The 27,962-nt window shown below is 49.4% G+C and overlaps 1 protein-coding gene across 1 annotated transcript in view; it reads left to right on the top strand.

The window, feature by feature from the left end:
* Positions 1–27,962, top strand: part of LOC105697873 (hemicentin-2) — a 73,578-nt gene that overhangs the window by 34,887 nt on the left and 10,729 nt on the right. The window contains exons 2-3 of the mRNA XM_012421604.2: positions 14,071–14,198; positions 27,692–27,875. Of these exons, the coding sequence (XP_012277027.1) occupies positions 14,071–14,198; positions 27,692–27,875 (312 nt within the window). The remainder of the gene's footprint in view (positions 1–14,070; positions 14,199–27,691; positions 27,876–27,962) is intronic.

The raw sequence follows: 27,962 nt of genomic DNA, 5'->3' as shown, positions 1-27,962 counted from the left end.
GTTTCCCGCAATTAAGACGGCTTTTGTCTCAAAGGAGCGACTCGACCACTCAGAAAAGAAGTGCCTGCGCGAAGGTACGCGCTTTGTGGAAACCCCCGGGCGAACCCGAAGTGAATCTCCGACTCGTCTTCGGGCCTTGACAAGAAGCTACCTGTGTCGTTCCGGTTCTCTCGGTAATTAAATTTGACGATGCTTATTCTTTAGGAACAATGGTCCGGCTAGCTGATCAGCCGGGAAGGGTCGCGAATTTGGAGGGTGGATATTTGCCAGCTTGCCGGCCATCCAAAATGGCGAGACGGCCGCCATTTTGGAGAACCCGAACCTAACAGCGACGCCGAAGTCGCCCGGGAACGGCGACTAATAATTTATGCATCGTATTTAATATCCCGTTTATTGAGTTCTCTCATTGCAAGGGACGGAATTAAAAGATTAATATCGAATCGGATACTAGAGAGGTCGTTATTGCGGGCCGGGCAAAGTGCCGCCCCGGGCCGGGAAGCGAACTGCAAATGGAAGATCCACTTGACTTCTTCGAGGGATGCACCGGGTGCTCCGAAATCAGGCTGCGTTCACAGAGGAACGACCGAGGGGGCTGCACCATTCTTGGCCTCGATTCGAGATCTTACCCCTTTTGTTCAATTTTTCGGCTTCCGTCTCCATCCGACGGGGTTAAGGCAAATTTTAGGAGGGGAAGTCTCCGCTTTTCTGGCCCGACGTTTCGGCTGCGGACGCGGACTCGCAGGTGTGAACGCGGCCGAATCCTCTGCGGCTATATTACGACCGAAGCGGAAAACTAGTTACTTGGCCGACGTTTCCTCCGTTATTAATTGGAAAAAACTCGGCGGCCCGCCCTCGGCGAGGGCAGCTGCGAGTGCTCACCCCGCCCGTGGGAAAGCGAGCTCATTAAAACGATCAAATTAATTTGAACCTCGGCACAATCTAATTATATTTTCGCTGGCTCAGCGAACCGCGCCGCGTTCGACGCTGGCCAACTTTTCCGCCCGGGGATGCGATTAATAATTGTATCAGCCGCGGTGCGTGTTCTTCAGGAGCCCACGCTGACGAAGAAGAAAGGGAGGGTGCGAGGAATTTTTTCGCAGCTTCGATCTCGATCACTGGAGACAAAACATATTTTTCGCAATTAAAAGTCTCCCTTGGTAACCGTTTAACGAAAAAAGAACCCCTTTCAACGCCACCCACCCTTCTGATCGGTTTCATCCGTTGAACCGCGAGTGGCCATTTCGAGAATAATTGCGAATAATTGCGAATTATTCTTTCCGCGACTTCTGTCTCAATCCCTGTGCCCGATCTACATTTCCCTAAATCGCATACATCCCTTAATAAATGGTAGTTGAAAGGAACACCCCTTGTTACGACCCGTCCCATTGTTCCCTAATTTCTCGCGTTAAACTGGAAGTCGGACCACAAACGGGTCGTTGCTTCTCAAAGTTTCGCGGTGTCACCGACTAAGGGTTGTTTTGCGCGACATAACCTCCAACTCCTGAAAACTCGCGACGCATATCGATGGCTGGTTTAGCGATCTTACAGGCCCCCCCTCTCAGAAGCCATTTTGGAATCGTTAGCGCATTTCGCGCACCTCCGTGTCATTCGGTGGAGTTCCAATCTTCGCGTCTATTGTCGCGGGCGCAGACAGTGGCAATTACCGGCCAATTAAGCCACCCCTGAGTTTCGCCCACCACCCACTATTTCCGGCATCCAACGCCAGCGGACAGCTACGACCTTATAATTTCATTTGGCCCCCAATCGACGCTCTTTCCCTCTCTCTTTCCCCTTCCTATCCGCCCTATCCCACCTCTTTCTCTCTTGAGGTCTCGTTATTGTTGCCCTTTATTGCTATCCGACGATCTCGATGACCACGGGTCATTATTGCCGGGACGTATCCCCATCATTGAATTTTCATGCCAGGTTATTTTGCATTTTGATAACAAATTAATAAATGGTACTGTGTTTTTCAAAAAGTGCGTGGTTAACAGGGCCTTCGTCGGTACAACGTTAAAAACCCTGATTAATATTTGAAGAGATCGACCGATCATTTCTTGCATTCCGCGAGGGTCTGAAACGCTAACTACTCATATGTTGATGAGGGTCAGGGATGAGGGAATAGTGCAGACCGTGCAAATTCGACTGACGTTATTTTAACGAATCCCAGTCGCTCGCGTGGAGATCGTTGGTTCCTGGGATATGCTTAAATCGCAGATTTTCGGTGCCGGGTCCGGTCATCTCGGCCATTACTGTGTCTGAAATGAATCCGAGGGTTGATTACGCGGGTCATGAATTATAAGGAGAGGTTACATCAATGTGGTCGGGGATTTTAATGAGTTTTATAGATTTTGGTCTAGAATCAAAATAAGCAGGCACGTGTACGATGATTAATTTAATTTATTTTTACATAATCTGCATTAAGATGATTAAAATCCTCGACTGGATTGATGTGGCCTCTTCTTGTTAATTCGGGGGAGGTGGCGAGAATCACGTATAAGAAATATAGTTAACAGAGAGGGAGGAGGCGATAAGCCGACGGTGAATCGAGAATCGATACGTCATCGATTAGTTGGCCGCAGATGACGGAATCACGTGCCGCGTGTGTAATTGCGCAAATCCGAGTCGGAGATATGGAAGGGGGTTAAATTTATGCACTTTCTTGGCTCCCCTAACGAAGGCATAAAGCGACCCTTTACAACCCTTCGCGGTCCGGAATTGTCTCTTTTGAGGAGGAAGACGCTCCTCGCCTTCCAAATGAGGGTTAATGAGCCACCAGCGGCCCTTCCGCTAGGTGGCGATATTTAATCGTTTACTTTGCACTTATTACCGCAGACTATGGCCGGTCTGGACTTTTGTGTGAATCTCTGCGATTAACCGAGGGGAAAAGTTCGCCAAGGCGAGACGACTCCAAGGTCGGAATTGTCCAGTCACGGGATTTCATTAGACGGGCAATTAAATCCGCCCTTAGATACGAGGGAATTAAATACCTGGAGTACTTTTCCGAATTAATCGGGCTCGAGGAAAATTAATTTCATGGATTTAATTTGGAAGTTAAGTAGAAACATTATTTTTACGGCGACGTTGGGAATCGTCATTTGAGGGAAAGAAAAACTGAAGGGTGTGTTCTTTATGCCTTGGGGTTGAAATTTGACATTTTTCATTTTTTCTCTCCTTTATCGTCGCCTTCGCACCCCCTGTACTTCGTTCTGTTATTTCGCGAAGAGCGGCTTATCGCAGACACGTCTTCGTCTCGCAAGCCGAGTATCAGGGGATGTAATTAACAAGCTCTGACGTTAAGCTCCGCTCTGTGTGACGAGTCACGTAATTCAAAGCACGTACATACATACTCTCGAATATGTATCCACTAGCGTGCATACATCGGCCCGAATCATCAGACATCATTCGCACGGCGGGATGAAGTACATTATGCGTAACGACGCACGGTACATGTACACAATGCACCGTGTACGTTTTGCAGGATTTTTCACGTGCATCAAACGCTACGAAAGGGGCGGTACAATCGCTCTTTGCGTTTATTAGAGGCACGTGTAAAGAGCGCCGCAATTGTTGCGCCTTTTGTCGGCCAGGGAAAAGGCCGGGCGAGATTCGGGCCATTGACTTCAAAAGCGCCGCGATCGCGACGAGAAGGGCAAAGTTAGTCCATACTTGGCAATTTAATAATTAAAGGGAGATAAAGAAAATAGGATTACAGACAGGCGATGGTTAAGACATGACACAAATATAACCACCGTAATTTCTTTAAATATCTTACACCGTATCGGTTGCCTGATTTTCTAGATGACCAAGTTATTAATTCTTAGATTTTATTTATTATTGAATTCAGGTCTGTCAGAGGGCGTCACGGAAATTCACTCTGTTATTGTCCATACCGCTTTTTTGTTTCTAGAACGAAATAGTAAATCTCACTCATCAGCTGTTTCTTTTCGTGACGCTTCCGTGATATGCGTGGCCTCGGAGATCAATTGAAAGTACGATGTCCGAAAATCTACATTTTTCCGAGGAACCCGGAAAAATCCCCCGGGAGTGGACTCGGGGAAGTAAATAACCAGGTTACCTGGGGGGATGCGAATTTCAACATGGCCGGTGAGTCGCGACGTGGCCAAGAGGGGCGGGAATAAAGGGCGACGTCCAAAAGGAGCTTATTGGAACGCTCATTCCGGGCCATTTGAAATGCCTCGTGCATTTCGGGTGCGGAAAAATGTTTCGCATACCTAAACAGTGTGGCAGCTGTAGCTGCGGAATTGACCGGCGCTGGCGTTCATAATTGTCGCGGGGACGATTCGCGGGTCGCTTTGTCCCTCTCTCGTCCCGTATTTTTTTTATTCCTTCGGTTTTTAATTTCTTCCTCCACTTTTTTTTTTTAATTATCGTTTCAATTTATTTCCCCCGATTCGCGCTGGCGTCAACCTTATTTCGGCGCGGCCGATGACGGACACCTCGGCGCGACCCTCTCGAGAGTCTTTCAAACGCGCGAGCTTTTCGATTTTCCGCGTCGATTGATTTTCACCGCACCCCGCTCCGGGGCAGATTATTTTATCACCGCGAAACGCTGTCCCGGTCCGCGATTCCGTGGTCGAGGGCCTCGCCTCGAAAGCTTCGAGTGTCCCAAAAAACGCCCCCGATTTTTCTCGTCACCTCTTCAGAGTCACTCCGAGCGCTCCTTTCAACCCCTTCGAGGGAGGTGAAAACCCGACAAAGCTTCGATAGATCCACTCGGAAGTGGACCTTTTACCGCGAAACACGACGAAACGCGGACTATCCGGCAAACCTCTACCAAAGGAGATTCGTTTGAAATTTCTCGATACCGTGGGAAATATTTGCATCATCGGGGTGGTTCGATTTCATGAATTTCCATAACAAAAATCAAGGTGCACGAAGCCACTACCTCCATCTGTGCAAACTCAAAACTTCTCTATCGTAACATTTTGTCCTCCCTGTAAATTAATTATACGCTAAATTTCTTTATTTCGTGCCAGCTCGGTCTTTGAGAAAATTCACAGTAGCTCACCTTAAGAAAAAATATTTTGTTAATTCAAAAAGAATAATTATTTGACTGAAATAAACTCGAATAAATTGTCACGATTACAAAGAAATGAGGCATCCAACTTTAATCGAGTTTGTTTGAGTAAAATAATTATTCTTTGAATTAACAGAATATTTTTTTAGTTCAATGAGATTTTTTTTCTCAGTGCATCCGTTGGGCAAGAGTTGTCAGCAGCGCTAAGACTGCAGATATCGCCGTGGCTACGTCGATTGCATCGATTGGCGACGATCCATGGTTGACCGTTATGGACGAACGATCCGATTCGTGAAAAAAAAAAAAAAAACGGACCGGCAGAAACAGGGCCCTTGCCCCACGGGATGGCGTGCAAAGTAGACGGTTTTCGCGGCCGGGCAATCCCACCCCGGGGAAATATCCTCGATTCCACGTATCGCGGAAATAGGCACGTAGTCCGGGGCTCGCGGGGCAGGGCGGGAGTTATCGATGTGAATACTTTAACCGGATGATATTTCAGGCGGGCCGAGAGAAGGCGCGCCGCGAGATGCGAATCCGCGGTAAATAACGACCGGGCCAAGATCCCCAGGAAGCCGAGACCCCGCGGGGGCAAAACCTGCCCGACGATTCCGGGCTGGAGACTTAATCCGACCCCGCGGAACGGCCAATCCGCACAGGCGGGATCCTAACGGCGAAACGGCTTCGGCCCGGGGCGTAAAAACGCGACCGCGGTAATTCCGCGGATGTTTGCGGCCCAAGCTCCGGTCCTCGTCCTTTAACGACGCGTCGACGCAGGCTAATAAAATTCCCAAAGCCACTTTGCGTTAAGTGGGTAATTTTTATTTCTCCCTATTTCTTACAAGGAAGGACAGGAGTTTCTCATCTTAACGGCGCGGTATACGTGGAGAGTAAATTCTATTTTTTCCCTTTCTTCCCTGAAATGGAAAATTGTCATTTTAATAGGGCTGGTACAAAGGAAAAGATCACACGGTGTTTCCGAGTTAAGGCGACTTTTCATTTCTGCGGTTAAACGGACATTTTTCATGGAATCCCGGCGTCGGTCGAATCCGTGAAGATCGGGCTTCGCGAATTTCGCGCCGCGTCCGTGGCCACTTTCGGCATCTCGACGGCGAGGAAAATCACTCGCGAGCACCTAGGAGGCGGGAACAAAAGAATTACCCCCGAAGCGGGCACATTTCCCTGCACCCTGGCCGGCACATCGGTCATTGTCCCTCGCAATGGGCGCTTAACGGTTCACGTACCGCGTTTCGCGTTTCCCGTTTCCCGCCCTCCACGGCGCCCTCCTCGGTCTGTTTCGTAGTCGACAAAAATTGCGGCAATATCAGGGACAATAGCAGACCGGTGGCGAATTTTCGTTGAAATAACAGTTGAAAGCACACGGCTCTGTGAAAAATGTCATCCCCGCGAGACTGCAAAGCAAATAAAGTAGAAAAGGGGCAAAAGCCGCCCCGCGCGGCCACGAGGAAGGGGCGCAGCGCGCGAGGACGCTGCCGTGTGTGCGCGGCCGGAAGGGGGTCGGGGGGTCGCTAGGAAGCGGACCTTCTGTAAAAGGTTGCGCACACGTACGAGTCGCCCCCTATGGGGGGTGGGGCTGCCATAAACACAGTTTCGCACATTTGCACAATCCCGTCGTTGGCGTGGGTGAGCGAGTGGCTCCCGGGTGGGGAGGTGACAGGAGGGAAAGGGGTGACGGGGTGAACCGGGGCCGGCCGGGGGAAATAATGCTAAAAGCTGTCGCGGCGGTGCGTTAATGTCATATTTTTATTTTATTCCCCGACCTTCCAAGGCAGCTCGGATATAAAAATCGGAAAGTTTCGGGAATCAAACCCGCCCGGGCGGATATTAGTCCCGGTGGCCGGCGCGTCTCCCCGGAATTGGAGTCGTTACTCCGGTCGCGATGGCCGCACCGGAAGTCGCTGCTCCGAGTACCCGGAAGACGCATCGCTTCGATCGGCCCCGTGCCATTAGGCGAGTCGTTTGTTTCGACGCGAAACGGCCACTCGCCGTTGGCCGGGGCCGTTTTAGGAAACTAAATTATGGGGCTCCGGTCGATACCGCCCGGGTTCTCCGGAATTCTTTCTTGAGACTCCTTTTGACGAAGTCGGGGCACGGAGGGGTAACGATATCACGAAATGCGGGGGAAAATGAATTTCTTTTGTTTTTCTCACTTTTTATGATTCTTTTTTTATCATTTGGGGGGGACGATCTGAATTCGAGGGATCGATGTTCGATGGCCATAAGCCGGGGTTTCGGTGACGAAACCTAACCGGCAATTTGTTAAACGAGACTCCGGCTTAACCGGAGTTATGGCGCGTCAGTTTGACCGGCTTTACCATTACGATTCTCCTGCCGCAAATCGATCACCCGACTCGAGGCCTTTAAATATCCTGAAGGACTCCCCGACGGTTGTCCCGAAGACGTCCTGATTTATCCCGATTTCCTTGCATTTCCCTCAAAATATCCCAAACGTCACTTTAAACACCCCCGGGTAATGCTTTCCCCCTCGCGGAAGAACTCGAATAAATCTACCCTCTCTTGGTCGCTCATCGGATCGAACTCCTTGGGGAGGAATTAGCACTTCCCCGAGGACTTCCTATTTTTGGGAGCGATGGGGACTTCGATTAATCGATATTGAAAACCACGTGGGAAGGCACTACGCTGATGTAGTTTTCAACGGCTCGAATGGGTTCTCATCGCGGGACGATATTCCACCGTTGTCGGCATTAACTCCTTGAAATACCTGAAGTACAGGTGCACTTCAAAGTCGTTTTTCCGATCACGGAACGACGCATCGAACTTCCGCCGGGACTCTCGAGTGGCATTTTAAAGCTCGAGGACTCATTTTTTCGAACGCTCGAGAAATGCGCGATTTTCAGGTCGCGCTCTTCTCTCTTAACCTCCTCGACAGCGAGGAGGATTTCGATTTCTCTGCCACTTTCAGAGTCGTGACGGTTTCGAATGATTTTTTAACACGAGTTGTATGGTCTTGCCGATTTGTAGTCATTGATACCGCGTGTCGGTAGAATGGGGAGCTATGGCCAGCCTGGGGTGGAAACGTCCGGCGAAGAGCGGCGACGCTGGAGGACGCAATTACGCGCGAGGAGGGTCCTCTTCAAGGCCTACGCAGAGATTCTCCAATTACGGCCCGTCAGGGTTGCACCGACTTTGATAGTTAATATTAATATTACGGCCAGGGCCTACGGGAGCATCTGATATAGATGTCTCCGGCGAAGTTCGCGTCAAAGGAGGAGCCGCCAATTTCCGAACCGTGAACTGAGCTGCCGAAGTAAACGGCGAAGTGTCGGGTGCAGTCGCGGTGCAGCGGATTCCGCGTTGCGATCTGGCGGTAACGCGTTGAATTACAGAGACATTTTTCTAATTCCCTCCGACTCGAGGAAAATCAAGATCCGACCTAGCTCAACGGCAGGCCAGAGCGCATCGGAAGTTTTTAAAAATCTTCTGATTTCACTCTTTTCTACAAAAATTCTCATTGATTCGAGGAAAAATCAAGGCTCGCATCAATGGCTGGAAATGCGCTATAACGAATTCATAAAATTAAAAGCCTTTCGAAAAATTCATAGAAAATCAAGATTCCTCCTGACTACAGGCCGCGGCATAACTAATCCCCTGGCGTCGGTGCACCAGGACGCGCCGGGACTTCCGATAAAATTCTCACCCGGAAGAGGACACCTTTTCGAAAAGTTGTCTCGGGGTCCTGAAAAATCAAGGCGCTCTCGGTTAGCGGAGATTGAGTTTGGGGGTCCTCTTGACCCCGGTCAGTCCTGGGAGCGTAAGAATCGAAAATCGGTCTCTGGACGGGAAAAAGGCCAGCGGCGCGGCCATAATTCACTCCGGGCCGCGGGCGCTGGAAATGGAGTCGGCGGCGTGTTGGACGAGCTAAGCAAGTTTGTGTTCCCGATGAAGAGCAAATTAGGTTACCGCGAAATACCCTATACGAGGGGCCAGCGGAGAGGGAGGAGCGCGCGCGACCAGCGCCCGCGAGCCGGCCATAAATATGTATGCGTGTTTTATGGTAGCGGTATGAAGTGACGAGTCAGGGGTGAGAATATTCCGTGTTTTGTGTTTTGATAAACGACCTCCGGAGAATTAAATTCCCCCAACCCCGGAGCTCACCCGGTCGCCGTCCCGGTGGAACCAGTTCGGGTGGTCCCGGTGGTTCCGGTGGTTCCCCGTTCCCCGATTGCCGATTCCCCCGACCCCCCTTACCCCCTTCCGCACAGATCCATCCGTCTCCCCCGCGGCCGCGTTAACTCTCGACAGTCGTAACTCGAGCAACGCGGATTAATCCGTTCGCTGATCTCGCTATCCGCGAAATGACGAGGGCGCCCTGGGGCCGTGGCCGTTTCCCTATTTTCCCCTCGTTTTTTCCTTTTTTTTCCCCCACTCTCCGCTGATTTTTTCTCCGTTTTTTTTTTTGTTGAACCCATCACCGCGCGTCTCGCGCCGCTGCAACTAGCCTCTGGCTCGGAACAAGTATTGTCCCGGCTCCGAAAAACACCCTTTAAAATCGGGGCCGCCTTAATGGGCATCGGGAGAGATAAACCGAGGCCTCTGGCTTCGTCGTTCTTTATTCCACCTGGATTTATGTCGGCAGATTTGGGAGAATCTCGCGCCCCGAGTGGCGCACTCGTGGTCTCGCGAGAAAAGATTACTTCGCCGCGCTAATGAGATTTATTCTCCCTGGAAAGTCTCCGCCAACCCTTTGGGCACCTCGAGACCTCTTTCGACACCTCGATCTGGGGTGCTCCAAACATTGTAACGCGACATCTCTCGAATGAGCGCGAAGTACCCCTTGAAGGGACCCCCTTAGTGGTAAAAAAAAATTAAATCAATATTCGGAATTATAAAACCCTGGCTTATTAATTTCTAACTTTCTGGATATATTTAATGGCGAATCGTTATAAAAATTGAATGTGGCGAGCAAGGGTCACCTTGCGGCGCGCTTTGTTGAATTTCGGGGTAACAATGCAAAGTGTACTCAGTAAATACCAATAAATCGACTAATAGTAACTCGGCAATTTATTGCCTGGAACTTGCATGCCTGATGACCGTCGGTCAGTTTTGGGTCAGCCATTTGTGTTCATTGGGTACACATTAAAGGTACACACACCACCGCCGTCCTGCATTCAACTGCGCAAATTGGTCAGAATTATTTCGTTACCCCTTTCGCGGGACTTTTGCGACCTCGATAATCGATTACCCCGAAATCAGGCGTGAATTGTACGGTCGCTACATTTTTAACCAGCCTTCGGTGCACATAGGTACGACCTCCTGGCTCTTGCGAACGCGACGCCTCCCATTTCAGAACCTCATTGGACAGGTAATGCGATTAAATGAATTAACGCGAATCGCCCTGCATAATTCGGACGAATGGGCAGTATACATCGCAATAAATGTTCCTCGGTTTGCAGCATTCCGATGCACCCTCGCTGCACTTTTCCGGGCTGGATTAACCGTAGGAATGCGCGGCAAAAATTAAACGTTAAACGCGGAAATTGAATGCGACAAATGGAATATGTTGATGCAAAAGAGCGGAATGAAAGCGAAATTTGGAAATTGGACATTCTCGAGATGTCCCCGATTTCGAACTTCTCTTTTTCGCTCCTATCCCCATCCTTCCTGGATACAAACAAAGGAAAGGTAATATGCTACAGCGGCGGAATGAATTTCCGGTGAAAGAACTGCAACGTTTATTTAACCGTGCCGGGGAAATAATTTCCGCGCCCGGCGAAACAAATTTTCCGCGATACCTGCCGCACCCCCCTCGCCGGTTGTTCGTTCTTGTAACGAACCGGCGTAACCAATTATAAGAGCCAGGTGGTACGAGATGCTGCCTTAACGAATTCATTCGCGAACTTACCTCCGGAATAACGACGCGTATCGATCTTGCTCACGCAGGGTAACACTGCAAATTTTATTTATTAATTGCACCGTCGCGCTCTCACCCCCTCGGTGAGGGTCGCCTCTTAACGAGTCCGTTTTCAGACATGGTATAATTTTTCACCGTCACTCGAGAACGTTACGATGTTTCCACTTATAAGAAACTCGACAGAGTTCCACGCCAAATACATACCCGAGAAAAAATAGTATATACGATCATATGTAATTCTGTATAATCATGAACTTTTTCGTATGCGGTTATTTAGAATTGCATATGATCAAGACATAATGGTGTCTGATCAGGTATGGAACGAATATTGTTTATATACTATCAAATGTAGTATCAGATGTCATCATATATGGATGCCTACGTGACCAGATATATTCTTATTCATATATATCAGTCTCTATTTTCAGTGTTTGCAGATTCGCGGGCCGCAAGCGTGGCCGAAAATCCTGGCCGGATCGGCGGCCTAGTCGGTCGTTAAGTCAATGGACTCGCGGAAGGGCGCCAATAAAGCGATTTATTAACGGCGAAATTGGCCCGCCGGCTGGCGGTCCTTCGCTCGGTTAACTCGACCGGTGTTGCGGCCCATGCAAAAATCGGTCCCCCGAGCAGTTTTATTCCGCCCTCGTCCTTTGTTCGCCCCTAATTTCCCGCCCGGGCGTCGGGCTAACGACGTTCCCCTAACTTCGCCACTGTAACGCGAGGTTAGCGAGAAACGGCCCCGAAAACTTCCGAATCGTGACGAACGCCGCTTTGCTCTCGATACAGGCCTTCTCTTCGGCATCGATTGCCGATATGGAATTGACTTTCCGCTGATAAGATCGAGGAATCCTTCCAAGTCCCTCGGATGAAGGAGCTCAGGACTTCCTATCCTATCGTTATCCTGAAAAGTTCCACACCTTTCTGCCTACAATCTTTTGTTCCTTACACGCGTTCATCAGACGGATATAACATATTTTATGTTATAATCTCACGGTTCATTATTTATATGCATCTCGCGTCGATATTGAAATGAATTGAGCGAGTGATTTAATTAGCGTTAGTTGTCCTTTCGATTAAAAAGTTGACATTTAAGGAAAAACTGGAGGAAGAAAGTGGTTAAGTTTTCACGGTGCGTCGTGATTGTGTAGTCTTTACCTCACTTTTATTTGATTTTAGAGACGACTTTGTCTATATCTCTTAGAATAATCCTCCTTTCTTCGAGGTTGGGGTCGAGTCCGTGTACATGTGGAACGCGAGGTCGATGCGTTTGGTCACAGCCTGTGAGGCAAATTTGCGTACGCAGATCGAAGGGACGGCCGGCTCCGTAAATATGGACACTAACTGTATCCGCGTGTATCAATACGGCTATTTGCAAATACGCCGCACCATGGACTCCCGTAACTGTCGCCCTCGTTAAACGGGCCGACGAGCCTCTTACTTTTGACTGGCCGCCGATGAAAAAACGGACGCTACGGATACGACGAAGAGCCGGAAAGGCAGGACGAATGTTGATTTCCGTACATAAACAAGCTCGTTCAATATTGAACTCGCACTAAATCACGCCATTACGCGGCGTCGTTAAGCTCCATCAATAGCGCTGCTTGTGATTTATGAATTTCTGAATTCCTGACTCGTCCGATTGACCATTCTAGAAATGGACGCGCGACATGTGCAATAATTTCGAAAGCCATCCAGGTCTCGATGAAACATCCCTTTGATCTCTTCTTTCGTTTTCTCTGGGTTTTTCTCCTGAATGGACACTTTTTAAAAATCCAAAAGAAATGCAGATTTCTTTTGAGGTCCCGGAAAACGACCATGGTGTCGATTTCCCTCCCGCCCCCCTTTTTTTCAAGATCATCGGGCATGGAGCCAATCCGCAAATGTCCCGGGACTCTTGGCGAATCGGCGAATTTTGCAAATGGGTGACCATTTCTCTGATTAATTCGCCCTGCCGTGCTCGCCCTCTATCACACCTCTGATTAAAGTGAGTCGGTAGAGTGATTTTCGCGCACGCTGCAGCGGCTATTTTTTCCCTCCCTTTTTCCCGGTCGAAGTTTCGGATTCCACTTTTAGTGATATCATTTCGGTCGCACGTGTTTCAGATTCGATTTCAATTAGGACGCGCCGAGAAGTACGATAGATTCCAAATTAACTGTTGCGACTGCGGCCGACTCGAATAACCGATCGGTCGCGTTTTTGGCTCTAGATGGACTAACGAGCAATTTTTCATAGTCCAATACCAGGTAATCTGCAATGCAAAGATCATTAAAAAGTAACGGGCCCTTGGGTAAGGACGACTCTCGATGTCCACCTGAAACCTCGGAAATTCATCGCGATCACTTTCCTCCCCCCTTCCCGTTCCTCCACTTCTTTCTTTATTTTATTACATTCATTTATTCCCTTGCAATTTTATCACGTTTATTCCATTTTCTCTTCCATTAAATTCAATGAGATGCACACAATTGATGCACAAAATGGAGAAATTTCTCATGGAAACGTCGAAGGTCTTTCTCTCCTGCATCTCTACTTGTTCCCTGACATGCCTCATTTTTGCAACAACTCGAATCGCCCTTGTTCCTTTCTCGTGATTAGTGGCATCGTACAATCCGCTCGTTTACGCAGCATCCGCGGGGCGGAAAAGGAGAGAGATAGCGGAACCTCGACCAACGTTGCCTGCAGCCCAGCTCCAGGTGCACGCGAGAGCGAGTTTTATTAATTATTCCCGCAGACGGTGAAAAATTGAATTTTTAACAATGCAATCCGCCGCTGAGCACGACCGGTTCGCGAAACCGCGACCAGGCGTCGGTCGGATTTGCGGAGAAACGTCAGCGGTATCGATTTCGATATACGCGCACTTGCGTGACTGCGTGTGCATGTACGCATGTACATTCATGTATGCACACTCAGCCAGAGGAAAAAAGTTGAGCGGTATCGAAAAATAATTGCTCTAACTCTGTTAACGCGAACAATTTACGTGAAACATTCGGAGTAAAAATGGACCCCCCGCGGACTATAATACACCCTGCGCTCCTATTTAGAAGCGCGTAAACACATTTCGGCCGCGTTTCGTTTAAAAAGTGCTATCGACCGGGAACAAATAATTCGATACGAGGGTTAAAGTTATAATCATTATTTGCAGTTTGCGAGGGGATCCAAAAATTCGAGGAGACCCCACAGTACACGGAGGTCAACCCCGGCCAAGACGCGAAGCTCATCTGCCGCGTCCTGGACAAACGGGGACAGTGCATCTGGCAAAAGGATCAGAAGGTTCGTACATCCTTTTTTTTATAAATTCCAGAGTAGACCCGAAGGTCCCCAAATGCCCAGTTAAATATATACATTCGCACGTTAAGAAGCGGGAACGTATAAGAAAAGAAAACGGAATTATTTCTTATAGATATAATTACTATTCGCATTCACCTTTATGCATTGATATTAAACGTTTTCGATGGTACTAGTAAGTTATCCTCTCGGTTAATCAACATTTATTCCCGTGAATAAAAAAGGGGATCCATTTCCACAGTGAGAAAAAACATTCGTTAAACCAAAGAAATATTTCGTTAAGTTCAAGAATAATTATTTGACTCAAATAAATTGTCATAATTCCGAATAAATGTTGCATCCAATTTATTCCAGTTTATTTGAGTCAAATTATTATTTTTTTAATGAACGGAATATTTCTCTGGTTCAATATTTTGTTGACAGTGCACCGCGCGTGGGGGCCAAGCTCCCATTTTTATATGTGTATGTGCGATTTGCAGTCGATAATACAAGATCCCTTCTTGCCGTCCTTGTGTAATTGATATATCGCGTCGATGCGGCATCGCATCCTTTCCGCGATTGTCCAGGCCTTGAAGAGGGCGCAAAAGTTCCTCTCGACATGCTGACTAGGACTCGCAAAGTTGGGCCGGACTTGCGGGCGCTCCGGCCGATAAATTTGTCGGCGAGAATTCAAAGAGACACGTCCGAGCGCCCTACCGAACTTGGATGGAAACTTCGGGAAAGTCGAGGCCCGTCGATAGAGAACGCGGCCGAATCCTCGTCGAGGGGGGCAAGGAAGGGAGGCTCATGTAGATTCGAGAGTCCCGGAACTCTCGAAGGCCGTGCGACATTTACCGAGGGGTGCGGGAAATGGGGAGAAAGTTTTCCGAGGGGATGCACTTCACGTGCCGGCGGTGTCTCGGGTCCGGCGAGTCCGGACCCTCCTTGATTGAAGGTGAGAGGGGCGCCAGGAGTCCACAGGAGGGTGTGGACCTTTTTCAGGGGACCCTCCACCCGATGCTACTGGACATTGTCTTTCGCGACACGCGCTCGTTCCCTTCGGGGCTATTAATCGAACCGCCGATGGGGTGGTCCAGAGTCCCCGATAGAGATTTTTAGAGAATGGTTCCATAGACTCTGGAATAAACCGGGGGAAAGTTCCACCCCAGCCGACCTTGAATTTTCCCGTTCCCCTCCCGAAATTTATACTATCTTCTTCCGGGTAAGACAAATCTTTAAAGAATCGAAACAAATGGAATGAAGGTGATAAAGAGATTTTTTATTAATCTTTCTGTTCTGCCCCCTCGAACGTTAAACCCGATCGACTCAAACGTGTGATTCAATTATTACAAAAATTCGCAGCCTTGATGACATCGACCTTAGCGGTTCAACCCCTTCCTATTATCACCCGGACTGACAATCGGCTTCGTTATCATCCCCGGCATTAATTCGTCGAGAACTCGCAGACGCTTCTTCCTCTCGTCTCGCTCATAACCATCTTTCCCTGTAATTAAGTTCTCCCGGTCTCTCCGGTCTTTCTCGGCCGAAGACCGGAGAAAGACGGAGCGAACGAGGGAGACGCGAAGTCTGCGCGTAATATGCAACGACCGAAAGAGCGGATGAGTTTCTTTCTCCGGGAAAGTCGAGCAATCAATCGCCCTCCAGTCTCCTTTCCCGGTCTTTCCTCCGCAATTGGAGGGGCGTCCGCGCGTCGGAAGCTGCTCCCCCGGGAGGCCCCGTCTCGTAAATCCCGATGTAATCGAAGTGACTTCCAGGCGGGCCACTTCGCGGAAGCCCCCGAGGAGGCCCGATGGCTCCTTTATGTCCTCGATGGAAAGCTCGATGATTAACGGGGGTCGATTGATATAGCAACGCCGTTTTTCAGGGACCCTAGACTCTCCTAGAGCTTCCGAACAGGAGTTGGACTCCGACTTCGGCCAAGGGTCTCCGAAACTGACTCCATACACGGCCGGAGATTACCAACGATGCAGTTTCTCGTTATCTTTCGGGCCGAACTCGGAAATTGTCCGAAACTTTGGCCGCTCACCTATCTGCGCCGGGAGGACGATTAGCCATTAAGAAAATGGTAATTCGACGGCGACCCCGGATCCTCCCGTGAACATTTTCCCTGACAAATTCTAATATCGCATTCAAAAATTACCTAAATATTAATTTACCTAAATAAATTCGCGGTGGTACCATTGTTACCATGGGTTTATTTAAATTTGGCAGCAATAAGAAACTGAAAATTAAGGAAGGGTTGATTTCTCTAGAGTGACCTCTTTGAACTATAAAAGAATCCCTATATATGTCTTGTTCCGATGTCAAAAGTTGAAATTAAATATGAAAGACCGTAAAATGGCGCCGATAAGACATCGATAAGAAGGCCGACACCACTCCTGTTCAATTTAATCTCTGCAAGGTGAATATACCGGACCTTCCGGGACGGAAAGTAATTCAATGGACCAAAGATTATAGGAGAAAGAAATGGGGAAAAAAGGGAGAAGAAATAGAGAAAATGGATAAAGCCGGCCATGCCTGCATTGAAAGTAGAGCACCGCGGCCAAGTATTCCGGATTTACCCGGTGCAAAGATCTAAGGAGGAGTAAAAAAGAGCGGAGCGGAGAGGCTGCGCTATTAAAGTCGAGCGGTCAATCGGTCTCTCAGGCTTCAGGAAACCCGTGAACCGGAAGCGGGGCATCCAGAGAAGCTCCGTCCGGAGTGCGCCTCGTAAATCCCAGGGTAATCGAAGCGATTCGCAGGGCGGGCTACTTTGCGAGTGCCCGGGAAGAAGGATGAAGGCTCCTTTATGGCCTGCCCAGCCGATGATCAACGGGTCCAATTAATATAACGATACTGCCTTTAGGAGCCAGAAAGGTCCGCCGATCATTGATGGAAACTGTACCGTGCTCGAACATTCGGCCGGCAAAGGACGAGTTTGCAGGGGGTCCTGGAAAGATGGAAGGAATTCCGCGGCGTCTCCAGGAGGATTTTTTAAACCGACCTGGAGGTACGTGCACGATCGTATCGCCGGTTCTTACATTTTCTACGAACCGGAAAAGGAAGTCCTTGGGGGCCTCCGTCTTAAAGTACGTCCTCGTAAATCCCAATGTAATCGAAGCGACTCGCGACAGGCCACTTTGCGAGGAGCCGCTTAAGGGAGGACCGAAAGCTCATTTAAGTCCTCGGCTGAGGGCAGGAAGTGATCAAGGCGTCCCGTTAACCCAATAACCCTGGCCATTAAGTATTAACCTTATTTAAACATCCTCCAAGCCGAATTGTCTCGGTCGGTCGGCCGCGGCCCAAAATGGGCCGCTTAGGAGAGTCCCCTTCTAATTTCCCTTAAGCAATTATTTGCGGAGTGGAAAGTCCACTCGAACGGAAGAAAATTGCTCGGCTACCGTTTAAATATTTGCCAGTATTTAAACGGAGTCTGTACGATCGTCCATTCTATGCGAACGAGACATGGATCTAGAAATAAAGGAGCGCAGCAGAAGGTTAGATTTCAGACGAGGGGACCAAAGCTCGACATTTCCGTTGCCAAGCACGCATACGCGATCTCGAATATTCGAGACCAATGGCAACCATAGGGTACATATGGCGCCTTTTTTGGAGTACAAGAGAGCACGTGCCAAGAGGTATAAAAATTCAAAATGCCGAAAACCCCTATTCCTTTCTTTTTGGATCCATAGTCGTCCCTCGTAGCTTCTGTCTCTAAGGTTTCCATAAGCAACCCCCGGGCTTGGGTACGCCCAACAATAGAAAATTGCCCTACCCGGTAATATCGGAAGGGAAAACTCTAAAAAAGAGGAGTCGCAGAAATCTCGGTTTAGTCTCGCGGCCCCGTAAATCGTGGTAATTGAAGCCGCAACGTCCGCCAAGGTATCCTCGACAATGTAAAATTTCCGGCCTCGGTAATTTCAGAAGAAAAAACTCTGACAACAAGAAGTCGTAGAAATCTCGTTTTAGTCTCGCGACCTCGTAAATCGCGGTAATCGAAGCTACCCCCTGAGGATCCTCTTCCTCCTCCTCCTCCTCGGGGAGGTCTCCTTCGCGACCTCCCCGCAGGGAGGAAGGAAGGCGACTGACGCGGCTCGGGCGGCGCGCGGGGCATCGATGTCGGTCATAAATTTCAATCAGCAGGGTTTTAAAAAAGCAACGCCGAGCACGTCGCCCCCGCCCCGCGGATTAAACCCGGAGCAGCTCGGGGGCAGCTGCGCGGCCATTACGCCCGCCCCCGGGGGCTGCGCCCCCCCGGAAGCTCCGCGATTCCCCCCCGGGAGCAACCCTCGCGGAAAGCAAGCTTTCGCAGCTCGCCGCCTAAAAGTCATAACTTTTATGCTTCCCTCGGTGCGGCTCGCGCGCGCCGTAAAACGGGCCGCGTTAAAAATGCGGCAAACGCGGCCTCTTAAATAAAATTCAAGTCGTTACAACGCCTCGGGTGAAAGAAAAGCTCGCGAGCCACTTTGAAAGCCGCTAGACCGGTCGTCGCTTTGCACGTACGGCCGCGAGGCCGTGGATGAAACGCGCCGGCCCGCTTGAGGGGAAATCTTTTTACTCCACCCCAAGAGGAGCTTAATGCGATCCCACCAGGAGGCGCCACGGTGCGCGGTGCGCTCTTCACCGGCGCCCTAACCTCTTTTGTCTGAGACCGACTCTTCCCGCTAAGGCCTCTGGCTGTCTACCCGGTACTTAAGACTTCTTCCAAACTTCTCGTATAAGCACCGCTTCCCTTATAATTCCCCTTGTTTCCGCGATAATTGCATTCGTCGCGTTATCGGAGTGCCTTGCCACCTCTAACTCAGGCGCCGGAAGATTAGCTACGCGTATAAACAGGGTGGTCCAGAATTCCTGGTAATCTCTGAAACTGGGGGAATTTCCTAGGATTTCGAGTAGGGACGCGACGATTCGAATAAAACTCACCGCGTCGACCTGGAATTCTTAGACATTGCAAACTTGAGTTTGGACTCAAGTCAAGGGAGTCTTGGCTGGATGTTACAAGGTGTTATGAAAGGGTCATTCTATGTATATCAAACGTTAAAGTATTTATAAAACTTTTCCCCAAACTGGCGCACCGAATCGTTTGAATCTTCACCACCTTTATCCCATACTAGAAACAAGAACACATATTTTTTTAATGAAATTTCATGAGAACCGCATTCATCCTTAGGGCCTCCATAATCACGTGCTGAAGTTTCAAATGATTCGGTGCATTCAGTTTGGAGAAAAGCTTTATCAATATTTTCACGTTCACATATACTGACTCTTTCATATCATCTTAACTACCCTTGTTTCAGGAGTTACTTCGAGTTTTGAGACACTCTGTGTACGTGTATCCGCATAATTCACGATTTCGCCTCACTTGTGTCGCTCGTCTCGCGACTCATGCGACACGTCCGACTGAACGGGTGGCGAGGGGTGCGAGTTACGATTTAATCTCCTCGAAAACCATTGCGGTCCCAATGGGGGCCGGGCGGGTCGGGAAAATATGTTTGCGTAGGTGTTGCGCGCGCGTACGCGCCTCGCCGCGGGGACGCGCATTAATTTCCATATTAATTTGCGGAGGTAATCCGTTTTAATGACATCTGGATTAGGGGGCGCCGCGGGACGCGGGGGAGAGCGACGGTTTTTCCTCGGCGAGCTTCGAGCTTTACGCCGGAGCCCAGCGAAGCGACATTTACTGCCGATAAATTTCCCGGGGTTTTTTGCCCCCGGAGCACGAATTTGGGTCCGCAGGAGGGCGATAGGACGCCTACCCCGCGATACGCGCCGGGCCCTTGCCGACCTCGTAAACTTCCGATAGGATAATTCCCGAGCCTCGGCCATTACGCCGGGCGCTGCTCAAATATAAATAGTTTGCCCCGATAAATCCTCCAACGAGGTCCAGGAGCGGCTGCCTCCCCCCTCCGCGTTATCGCTTAATCCAGGAAAGTGACTTCCAATCGGCGATAACCCGGGGCCCGACTCGCCTCGGGTGCCAGGAGGCCAAATGAGACGGGCCGTGATAAATCGAGCATTTTTTACGCCCCCCGAGACGGTCGGTCCGGGGGGACTGTAACCTCGAAATTTCGCGCCTTTCCTTTTCTCCATTTCCCTCTTAATTCATCGGGATTGCCGACCTAATCGTCTCCAGCGACCCCCGTCTTGGACAGGTTTTTTCCTCCCTCCTGTAACCTCCTTTTTACTCGGACTTCTTTATGAATATTCAGCGGAGATATAAATAAGTGATTGCATAATTTCATCGTGAACGCAACCGGGCGCTCCCGTTTACGGGCACCCTCGTCCGGAGCGGAAGCTCCGCTCTCGCTTTTAGTTTACGCTTCGACTGGCCCCATTGCCGAGGTGGACCCGATTGCCGCATTAATGCAGCAAAATGATCCCCCCATTTTTCTCCCGGCCCCGGATGATAATTGCAAGCACGAGGTGCAATTAGATGCAGCTTCGTCCCTTTGTGCCCTAGACCGAATGTCTCTTCTTCTTTTGGTCCATGAACTGGTCTACGTGATCTGCCAGGTGGTCCATAATTCGACTCGCGATATGGCCCTTGATACGGTCCTTGGAGTATAAATAAGGCGTATCGGTAACAGTTTTAGGGACGCCATAAACGATACGGTACCAAAAAAGAGCTTCTCTCCCCTACCGGTCTCCAACACTCCTGCCATTTCCTAAGTGCCTCATCTACCCCACAACAAACGCCTGCTGAGCTCACTTTTACAAGGAAGAGTACCGAATTTTGGAAAAGGTCTTAATTCTCACCATTTTAAGTATTTCAAGATTAATGATTTTTCAATTTTTCAGCCGTTTTCGGTTGATAATTGCTAGCATTGGGCGTCATTGGATGCAGCCCTCTTCTTTTGTGGCTTGGACTGAGAGTCTCTTCCTCTATTGGTCCGTGTCCATGAACTAGCCTACGTGATCTGCAAGGTGGGCCATAATTCGGCCCGCGATATGGCCCTCGATACGGCCCATGGGGTGGTATATAAGGCGTATCGGTATCAGTTTTAGGGGCGCCATAAACGATACGATACCAAAAAACAGCTTCTCTCGACCTACACTCGTAACACCCCTTAAGGGCCCAACCCACCTCATGACAAACGCCCTCCTATAGACATCTTTAAGGGAACGAGTTAACCCACTTTCGTACCATTTTGGATTTTTTAAAAAGTTAATAATTCTCACCCTCTTCCGCAGTTTCTTGAGATATATGGAGACTTTATCGTGGAAGGTACCTTGTTCGCCGTGAACATTCTCCAGAAATTGGGGATATTATGAAGGGAACAGCTGATTAGCCTCCTCGGATAGACCCTCTCGCTAGCTCCTACTTTGGCTCTCCTTCTGATTTTCCCGTTGTTACCGTCGAGTGACGAAATTACGTCGATTCTCCCCGGCTGATAGGAGACCATGGAATGGTCTGCGAGGGAGAAACTCCTTTCCTAGAGCAGACATTTTCCTCTGCTCGAACCTTTAGCCAGGTCTTTGCTGACGTGGACTATCTGGTATGAGAATCTCGCTTTTGTACTCGAAACAGGTTCATTGAAACTCGCCCAGGTATCGTATGCTAATGCCGCTGATAACGGTGGAAGCGAAACCATTCATCTCGAAATTGTAGAATCGATGTAACGCTGCTTCTACTCGACTACGCCCAAGTTGGAAGACTAAAGTGAACGAATTCCGCTGGGGATGGAAATTATTTTTTACGCTTCCTGAAATTGGAGTTGATGAGCTCATTTCGCTGCCGGTTTTCGTGGCCGACTTGCCGGTGATAAGTGACGGTGTTGTCAACGGACGTCGCTCTGTTTGCATTTAATCAACAGGCAAAAAGTTCTCATTCAAAATCGTAGCTGGCCTCCGCGCCATTTTTCACGGACTTAAAATTGTTCCGGACGCGGGACGATAAATCTCGCCGCACGAGGGCTGCCGTGGTCCGCATTGCCAACAGTTCTACACCCCTCTCAAACCTAGAAAAGATACACGATAAATTACGTTTCGCCTGCGAAATACAAATTGCCCCGCGAGGGGATGTTACCTGAAAGCAAAGTAGCGCTTTGGAACCACTCTGGAACATTGTCGTGCCATGGTACCTTTTTCGAAAACGTGCGCCGTATGCAAATTCCCGTGGAACAAAATTAATCACCTTCATGTTTCGACGATTTTTAATTAGCTGTATTTTTTTAACGATCTTTCAGATGCAGATTTTTTAGAAATGGTCCCAAGTGGACGTTGAACATTTATGGTCGGTCAAGATTCCGGAACATTTCGTGTCGTCCAGGGTACTTTTTCGAAAACGTGCGCCGTATGCAAACTCACGTGGAAAAAATTAATCACCTTCATGTTTCGACGATTTTTAATTAGCTTTATTTTTCCTCGGTTTTCATTCAGTTTCATTCTTTTTACGATTTTTATTTAGCTGCATTTTTTAAGGATGTTTGAAATGCAGGTTTTTTAGAGATGGTCCCAAGTGGACGTGGGAGGTTTATTGTCGGCCGCGACGTTTAACCTCAAAGACCACTTAGGCTCAGAGGTAAAATACGGTTGAGCGGACTCATAAATCCCCAAATAAGGCGTTATACTATATCTCGGCCGGGCATTTCTCTCGTAGAATGGAGAGCGCAACGCGACTTGGGAGAAGTATCGGGACGAAGTGAGGCCACTTAATGAACCACTGCGGACAGGTTCGGTGGCAAAGACAAACCGATTCCCGTTCCCTCTCTCCGCTCTTATGCATCTACGCCATTACTCTCGACCCTCCCCGTAACCTCTTCCATTTCATTTTTACCAAGCCCTCGGTTTGTACAGCCACTTCGCTCAGTTCCTATACCCGCGACCAAATCTCTTCTTAAATGCCCAAAAAGTAAGAGAAATGGCGCGATCTTTTCAGATGCATTCCGGAAGACCGCACAAGAGTCTCTACTAAATGGCCGTACCGAGAATTTCCTTTTCCCCTAGTTCGAGTCTGTATGTTTCTTACGTATTATTTTTTACTTTACACCGTATTTTTTCTTACACGCATAAATTCCACAAGTCGGCGTCACGAGGGCCTCATGACCTCAAACACGAGTTAACCAAAAATCGAGGGAGGAAGTCTCGAGCCGGAGGTGGGAAAAAGTGGACGGCGAGACAGAGGAAGAGAAAGAGAAGCGAGTCACTCGAGGACGTCGCCGGAATCGTCGTTCTTGCGGTTTCCGCCCGGCGGCGAGCACAAGGGGGGCGATTGCATTTGCCGGGGAAGAAAAAGTGCACGGAAGTGCAGAGATAGGACGGAGGAGTCGCGGCGTCGCCCAGGCCGAGGACGGCCTTATTTATAAAGAGGGCAGCGGTCTCCGAGGCCCCTTAAGGTCCCAGGAATCGAAAGGAAATCTCTGGGTTCTAGTGCAGCCACGAAACCGTGAATGCACCCTCTCGGCCGCATTCTTCGGAAGGGATTCCTGGTGTTTTCCGGGGGCGCGGAATTCGATTCCTCCGCGAGGTCGCGATTCGCGGCACACAAAAGCCATTGACGGAGAGACGTGGACGGATCGCCCGGGCGCCGTTCCGCAAACCGAGCGGATGCGGCTGCTTACTCTTACAGACGGATCCGGCGCTGCGGAATTCGATTCCGCCCTGCAATGCCGAATCTTCCGATACGGATCGCGGAATTCCGCCTGTGATTTATTTACCTTGGATGAGTGTCCAATGAAGGAACTCGAATACCAGAAGACCGCGCGAAGACAATATTTCGGACCGCGCGGAACGACCGCGCCAGGTTCCCTTCCTCGGGCACGACCTCATTGAAAATGCAGATGCACTCGCACCGCAATATGCCGCGCGAGATCCATTACTCCGGATTGCGATTCCCAATCCACCCTGGAATCGCCCGACGCCCAAAGTACGCGAAATCGATCGGCCGGAATCTCCTCTTCGAGGTCCCCAAGAAGCTGCACGCACTCGGCCGTGAGTGCACCGCCGTATGCAAATTATGTATCGTCTACTCGAAGTGGAGCCGCCAACAGGGCTGGAGAGGCAAGATGCTCTATATTAATGCACGGGGTCTTGGGCGCGATCGACCCCGCTGATTGAAAAGGACCAAGGATAGTTTTCGACAATTGGAAGAGACCGCGGTGGTCCGCCATCGACCGCTGGGCAGCCTTCGCTAATGGCAAGGAAATCTGAATGGCGTTCCCGCATTGATGTCGAGGAGAATTTCCGTTGCGACGGGAAGATTGGAGGTTATTCCAGGATCCTTCGGAAAGCCGGGGCAGGATCTCTTAGCGAGGGGGTGGATTATTCACTCAGGGGGAGCGAAATACAGAGACGCCATCTCTGCACTGGTGGATATAGAAATTAATAAAAAAATCTATAGATCTATCACCTCCCTGAAACCAAGTACACGTGGCGAGTCTCTAAGTCTCTAAGCATTAATGATATCTTTATTAACTGTAATGTATTCATTTCCCTTAATTTCACACACCCATAGCACGATGTTATGAAATCATAAATAATATAAACGAAAGCTTATAGAATTCTATGATAATCGCGTATCACATTTAAGACCCCCGATTTCTTTATGTTACTACAAGGTTATGGATTAAAAATCAGGAATTTTAAAGAATTCCCTTGTAACTCGCATTCGGTGCCGAAATCTCGACTTCCAGTAAGAGCACTTCGAGTTGACTCGGACGTATGCTCGACTCGAGTTTACCGACTTAAAATCCGGCTCGTCGACCATGAAATATTCAATAAACAATCGCATCGCATGGTATCGTACGAGACCTTTAATCCATTCGGCCAGGAATCGGACAAAGTCCCAGTGGCACGGAGATCTCGAGGAGAACGCTCAAGGAGTGCGCTCTCGAAAAGAGTCCTCCTCGTTGCACCGCGGAGGGCAGGGTCGGGGCTTAGCCCGATCCTCCAGAGACTCGAGATCGGATCTTTGAAGGCATAAAAGCTACGTCATTCATTTAAGGGATTAAAATCCGACCTCTCCATTTCCCCGTCCCTCTCTCAGAGGTCGCTCCGTCTCGCTCGCGGCTCTCACTTACTTAACGGAAGGGCCCCTATTTTCTTTCCTCGTCCCACCCGCGGACTCGCAACCGCCCTCTCTCACGCTCTCTCCCTCTGTGTTCTCCAGAGAGGGAGAGAGAGAGAGGCCGCGACCAGCAATCAGCGTAATGCACCCGCAGACACACCCCTTGGCCCGCTGCACACTGCAAACGCCTCGAGGGGTGGGTACATACCCTCCGGGCCGAAAGCCCTGATAACACCGGCTTGCTTCCGAGTAATGCAGACGCAATGGCAATCTCCTGCCGAGTAAATACGGATCGACGACATAAATAACGCTGCCCTATCGATCGCGATAATCCTCCGACCTCCTGCCGCGAGGTCGATCCCGAAAGACGGGCCTCAGTTTTTAAGGGGATTTCCTGGCCGAGGGGGAGACTCTCGGATCCACCCCCGTAATCGCGCCGAGACGAAGAACCGAGGAAATTGGATTTTTCCCTCGGACTTTGGGTGCAACTCAAAACCGAGATATATAGGAAAAGGGGCACGAGACTCTGAAAAAGAGGTAAACTTTTTAGCGCGGGAGGATAGACGTATTATTACCTCGATAATGACACGTGTTAACGGATAATTGATAAGTCAAAATATTGCTTGAATTTGGACGCGTCCGTGCTTCGCGTTTTAACAATAAAATTATAAGTTCTGGATATGATCGTCGATTTTTCTGACGATTCCATTAATGTGTACACTTTGAGATATTAAAAGGCATTTAAAGATCAAAATGTGTGCTTCGAGAAGACTCTTCTTGGATAAGGGGTTTGAGGTGGGTGGAAATATTTACGGCGATTGTATCTTTCCCCCACTGTCTTTGCCGGGCCCTATAAGAGGGTGGACACGCACCCCTGGGCTGGTCAGCAACCCTGACCATTCTGAAGCGTATCTGAGCGTATGTTGGCTCGTTCGCTTTGAACCAGACGTGATTGGCCAGTCCATGCAGAGTAGGCTGAATTGGACACTGGCCGGATTAATCGATTGCTAATCCAACGTGTGTTCCCTCTTGATATTCTGTCCCACCGGCAGAAACGAATTAAGGGCTCGGATTTGCACGTAACCCAGAGTGCCTTCCTGGGTAGGCAATTCGCTTACGTGAGGCGACATCTCGAAGCCCCTGTTTCCTGACACCAGATTTTGGATGGGGAACATCAGGGAAGATTTTCCTAAAGAGAAGAAAAAAAAAAAGGAACGCGAGAAACCCTCTGAATAATGTCGATTTAGGATTACGAGGGACTGGCAATTCGGTTTTCAACCGGGAACCATGGCTGCAGCGATCCGTACTCTCATCGGAAATGATGACGACGTGTGACGAATATTAAATCGGCTATTTCTGCGACAGTAGCTTCGAAATCCCCGAGGAGCTCGAACGGCATCCCTCGGAATGCCGATAGGCACGGAAGGGGATGCGATGGGGCGAAACTCGGCAAGCGAAGCATTTTTCCACCGGAAATGTTTTTACGTGCCGTACATGAAAAAATTCCACGGATGAATCGGTAAGATATTTTAGATTAGTCTCAACGGTCGATTAAAAATTTAAGGAGGGTCCAAATGTTGCCCGGGCGTTTGTGGCTGATTTTGAATATACTTGATACCCGTCTCTGATGAGAGAAACCGATCGAATCGGAGACGTGGAACGCTGCACGCGAACATTTGAATTAGGAATTGCATTAGGTCCTGTGCACGGATCCGTAGTCTGACGGAAATGATAGCATCGCGAGGAGCATAGTAATTTGAGCACTCCGAGGCAACGGCCTTAAAATGCCGAGAGGATTCGGGGGAAATCTCCGGGGACGTCCCCTGGCACGAAGCACGCGAATCTGTCGTCGTGCTCTCCTTTAGCGGGAATTCCGAGTGTTTTCCGCGTCCCGATTCTATTGGAAGTTCAAAATTCGATTCCCAGATAAGGCCGTGATTTTTGCGAACAAAACTCGCCGCTGGCGAAAATGCGTTCCCTAACCCCACGGGGGACGTAGAGAGATTTAATATACGAATTCCAATATACACCCCAAATTCGGTTTATGGAAGGCATCGAGTCGAGGATTGCTCGGCTGGAAAAGTATGGTTCGTGCTTCCTCTTGCGAAATTACGCGAAATTTCGCGTGATTACTGGAATTTATTAAGGGATTTACCGAGGAGATTCGGAAGCGCGAAAGAGTTTTTCCGCACCCCTAGGCGTCCCCAAATAATTGATTACCGCTTTTGAGAGGATTTCTTCGTTTACAGGATTCAGTTAACCGCGTTAATACCAACGTATTTCAATCCGCGAGATTACACGCGAATAATCCCCGGTGGCCAGCGCGTATTTCCGGGCACGTCGAAGGGCTTCCGTGACGAGTCGATTCCGGAACCGTTCCAGGTCGATTTGGAGCGCTCAGAGTTTCCATAAATCTGTCCCGGCAAATTGAACGTCGGCTTTTTGCCCTGTACAATTCCGCGAATAAAGATTAACGCTCCGTTGGTTCTTCCAGCCGATCGGTATGCACCTGAAGAAGTACGAGTGGGTGGGCTCGCCAGACCTGGGGGACTGTTCGCTCTGGGTGAGGTCGGCCACCCTGGAGTTCGACGACGGATCCTGGCAGTGTCAGGTCACTGCCAGCGACTTCACTGCCCAGGACGCCCTCGCCTCCCCACCTTCTCGACTGGTCGTCAGAGGTAACCTCGCGAACTTTCACCGCCGGTGAATTTTTTTTATTTACTCTATAAAAAGTATCTCAAGAGTGACGTGAAAAGCTCGAAATC

Source organism: Orussus abietinus, unplaced genomic scaffold, assembly GCF_000612105.2.
Source record: "Orussus abietinus isolate OABI.00-Male unplaced genomic scaffold, Oabi_2.0 scaffold1, whole genome shotgun sequence".
Taxonomy (NCBI): Eukaryota; Metazoa; Arthropoda; class Insecta; order Hymenoptera; family Orussidae; genus Orussus; species Orussus abietinus.
The sequence above is the reverse complement of the archived record's forward strand: the minus strand, read 5'-3'. Positions and strand labels throughout refer to the sequence as shown.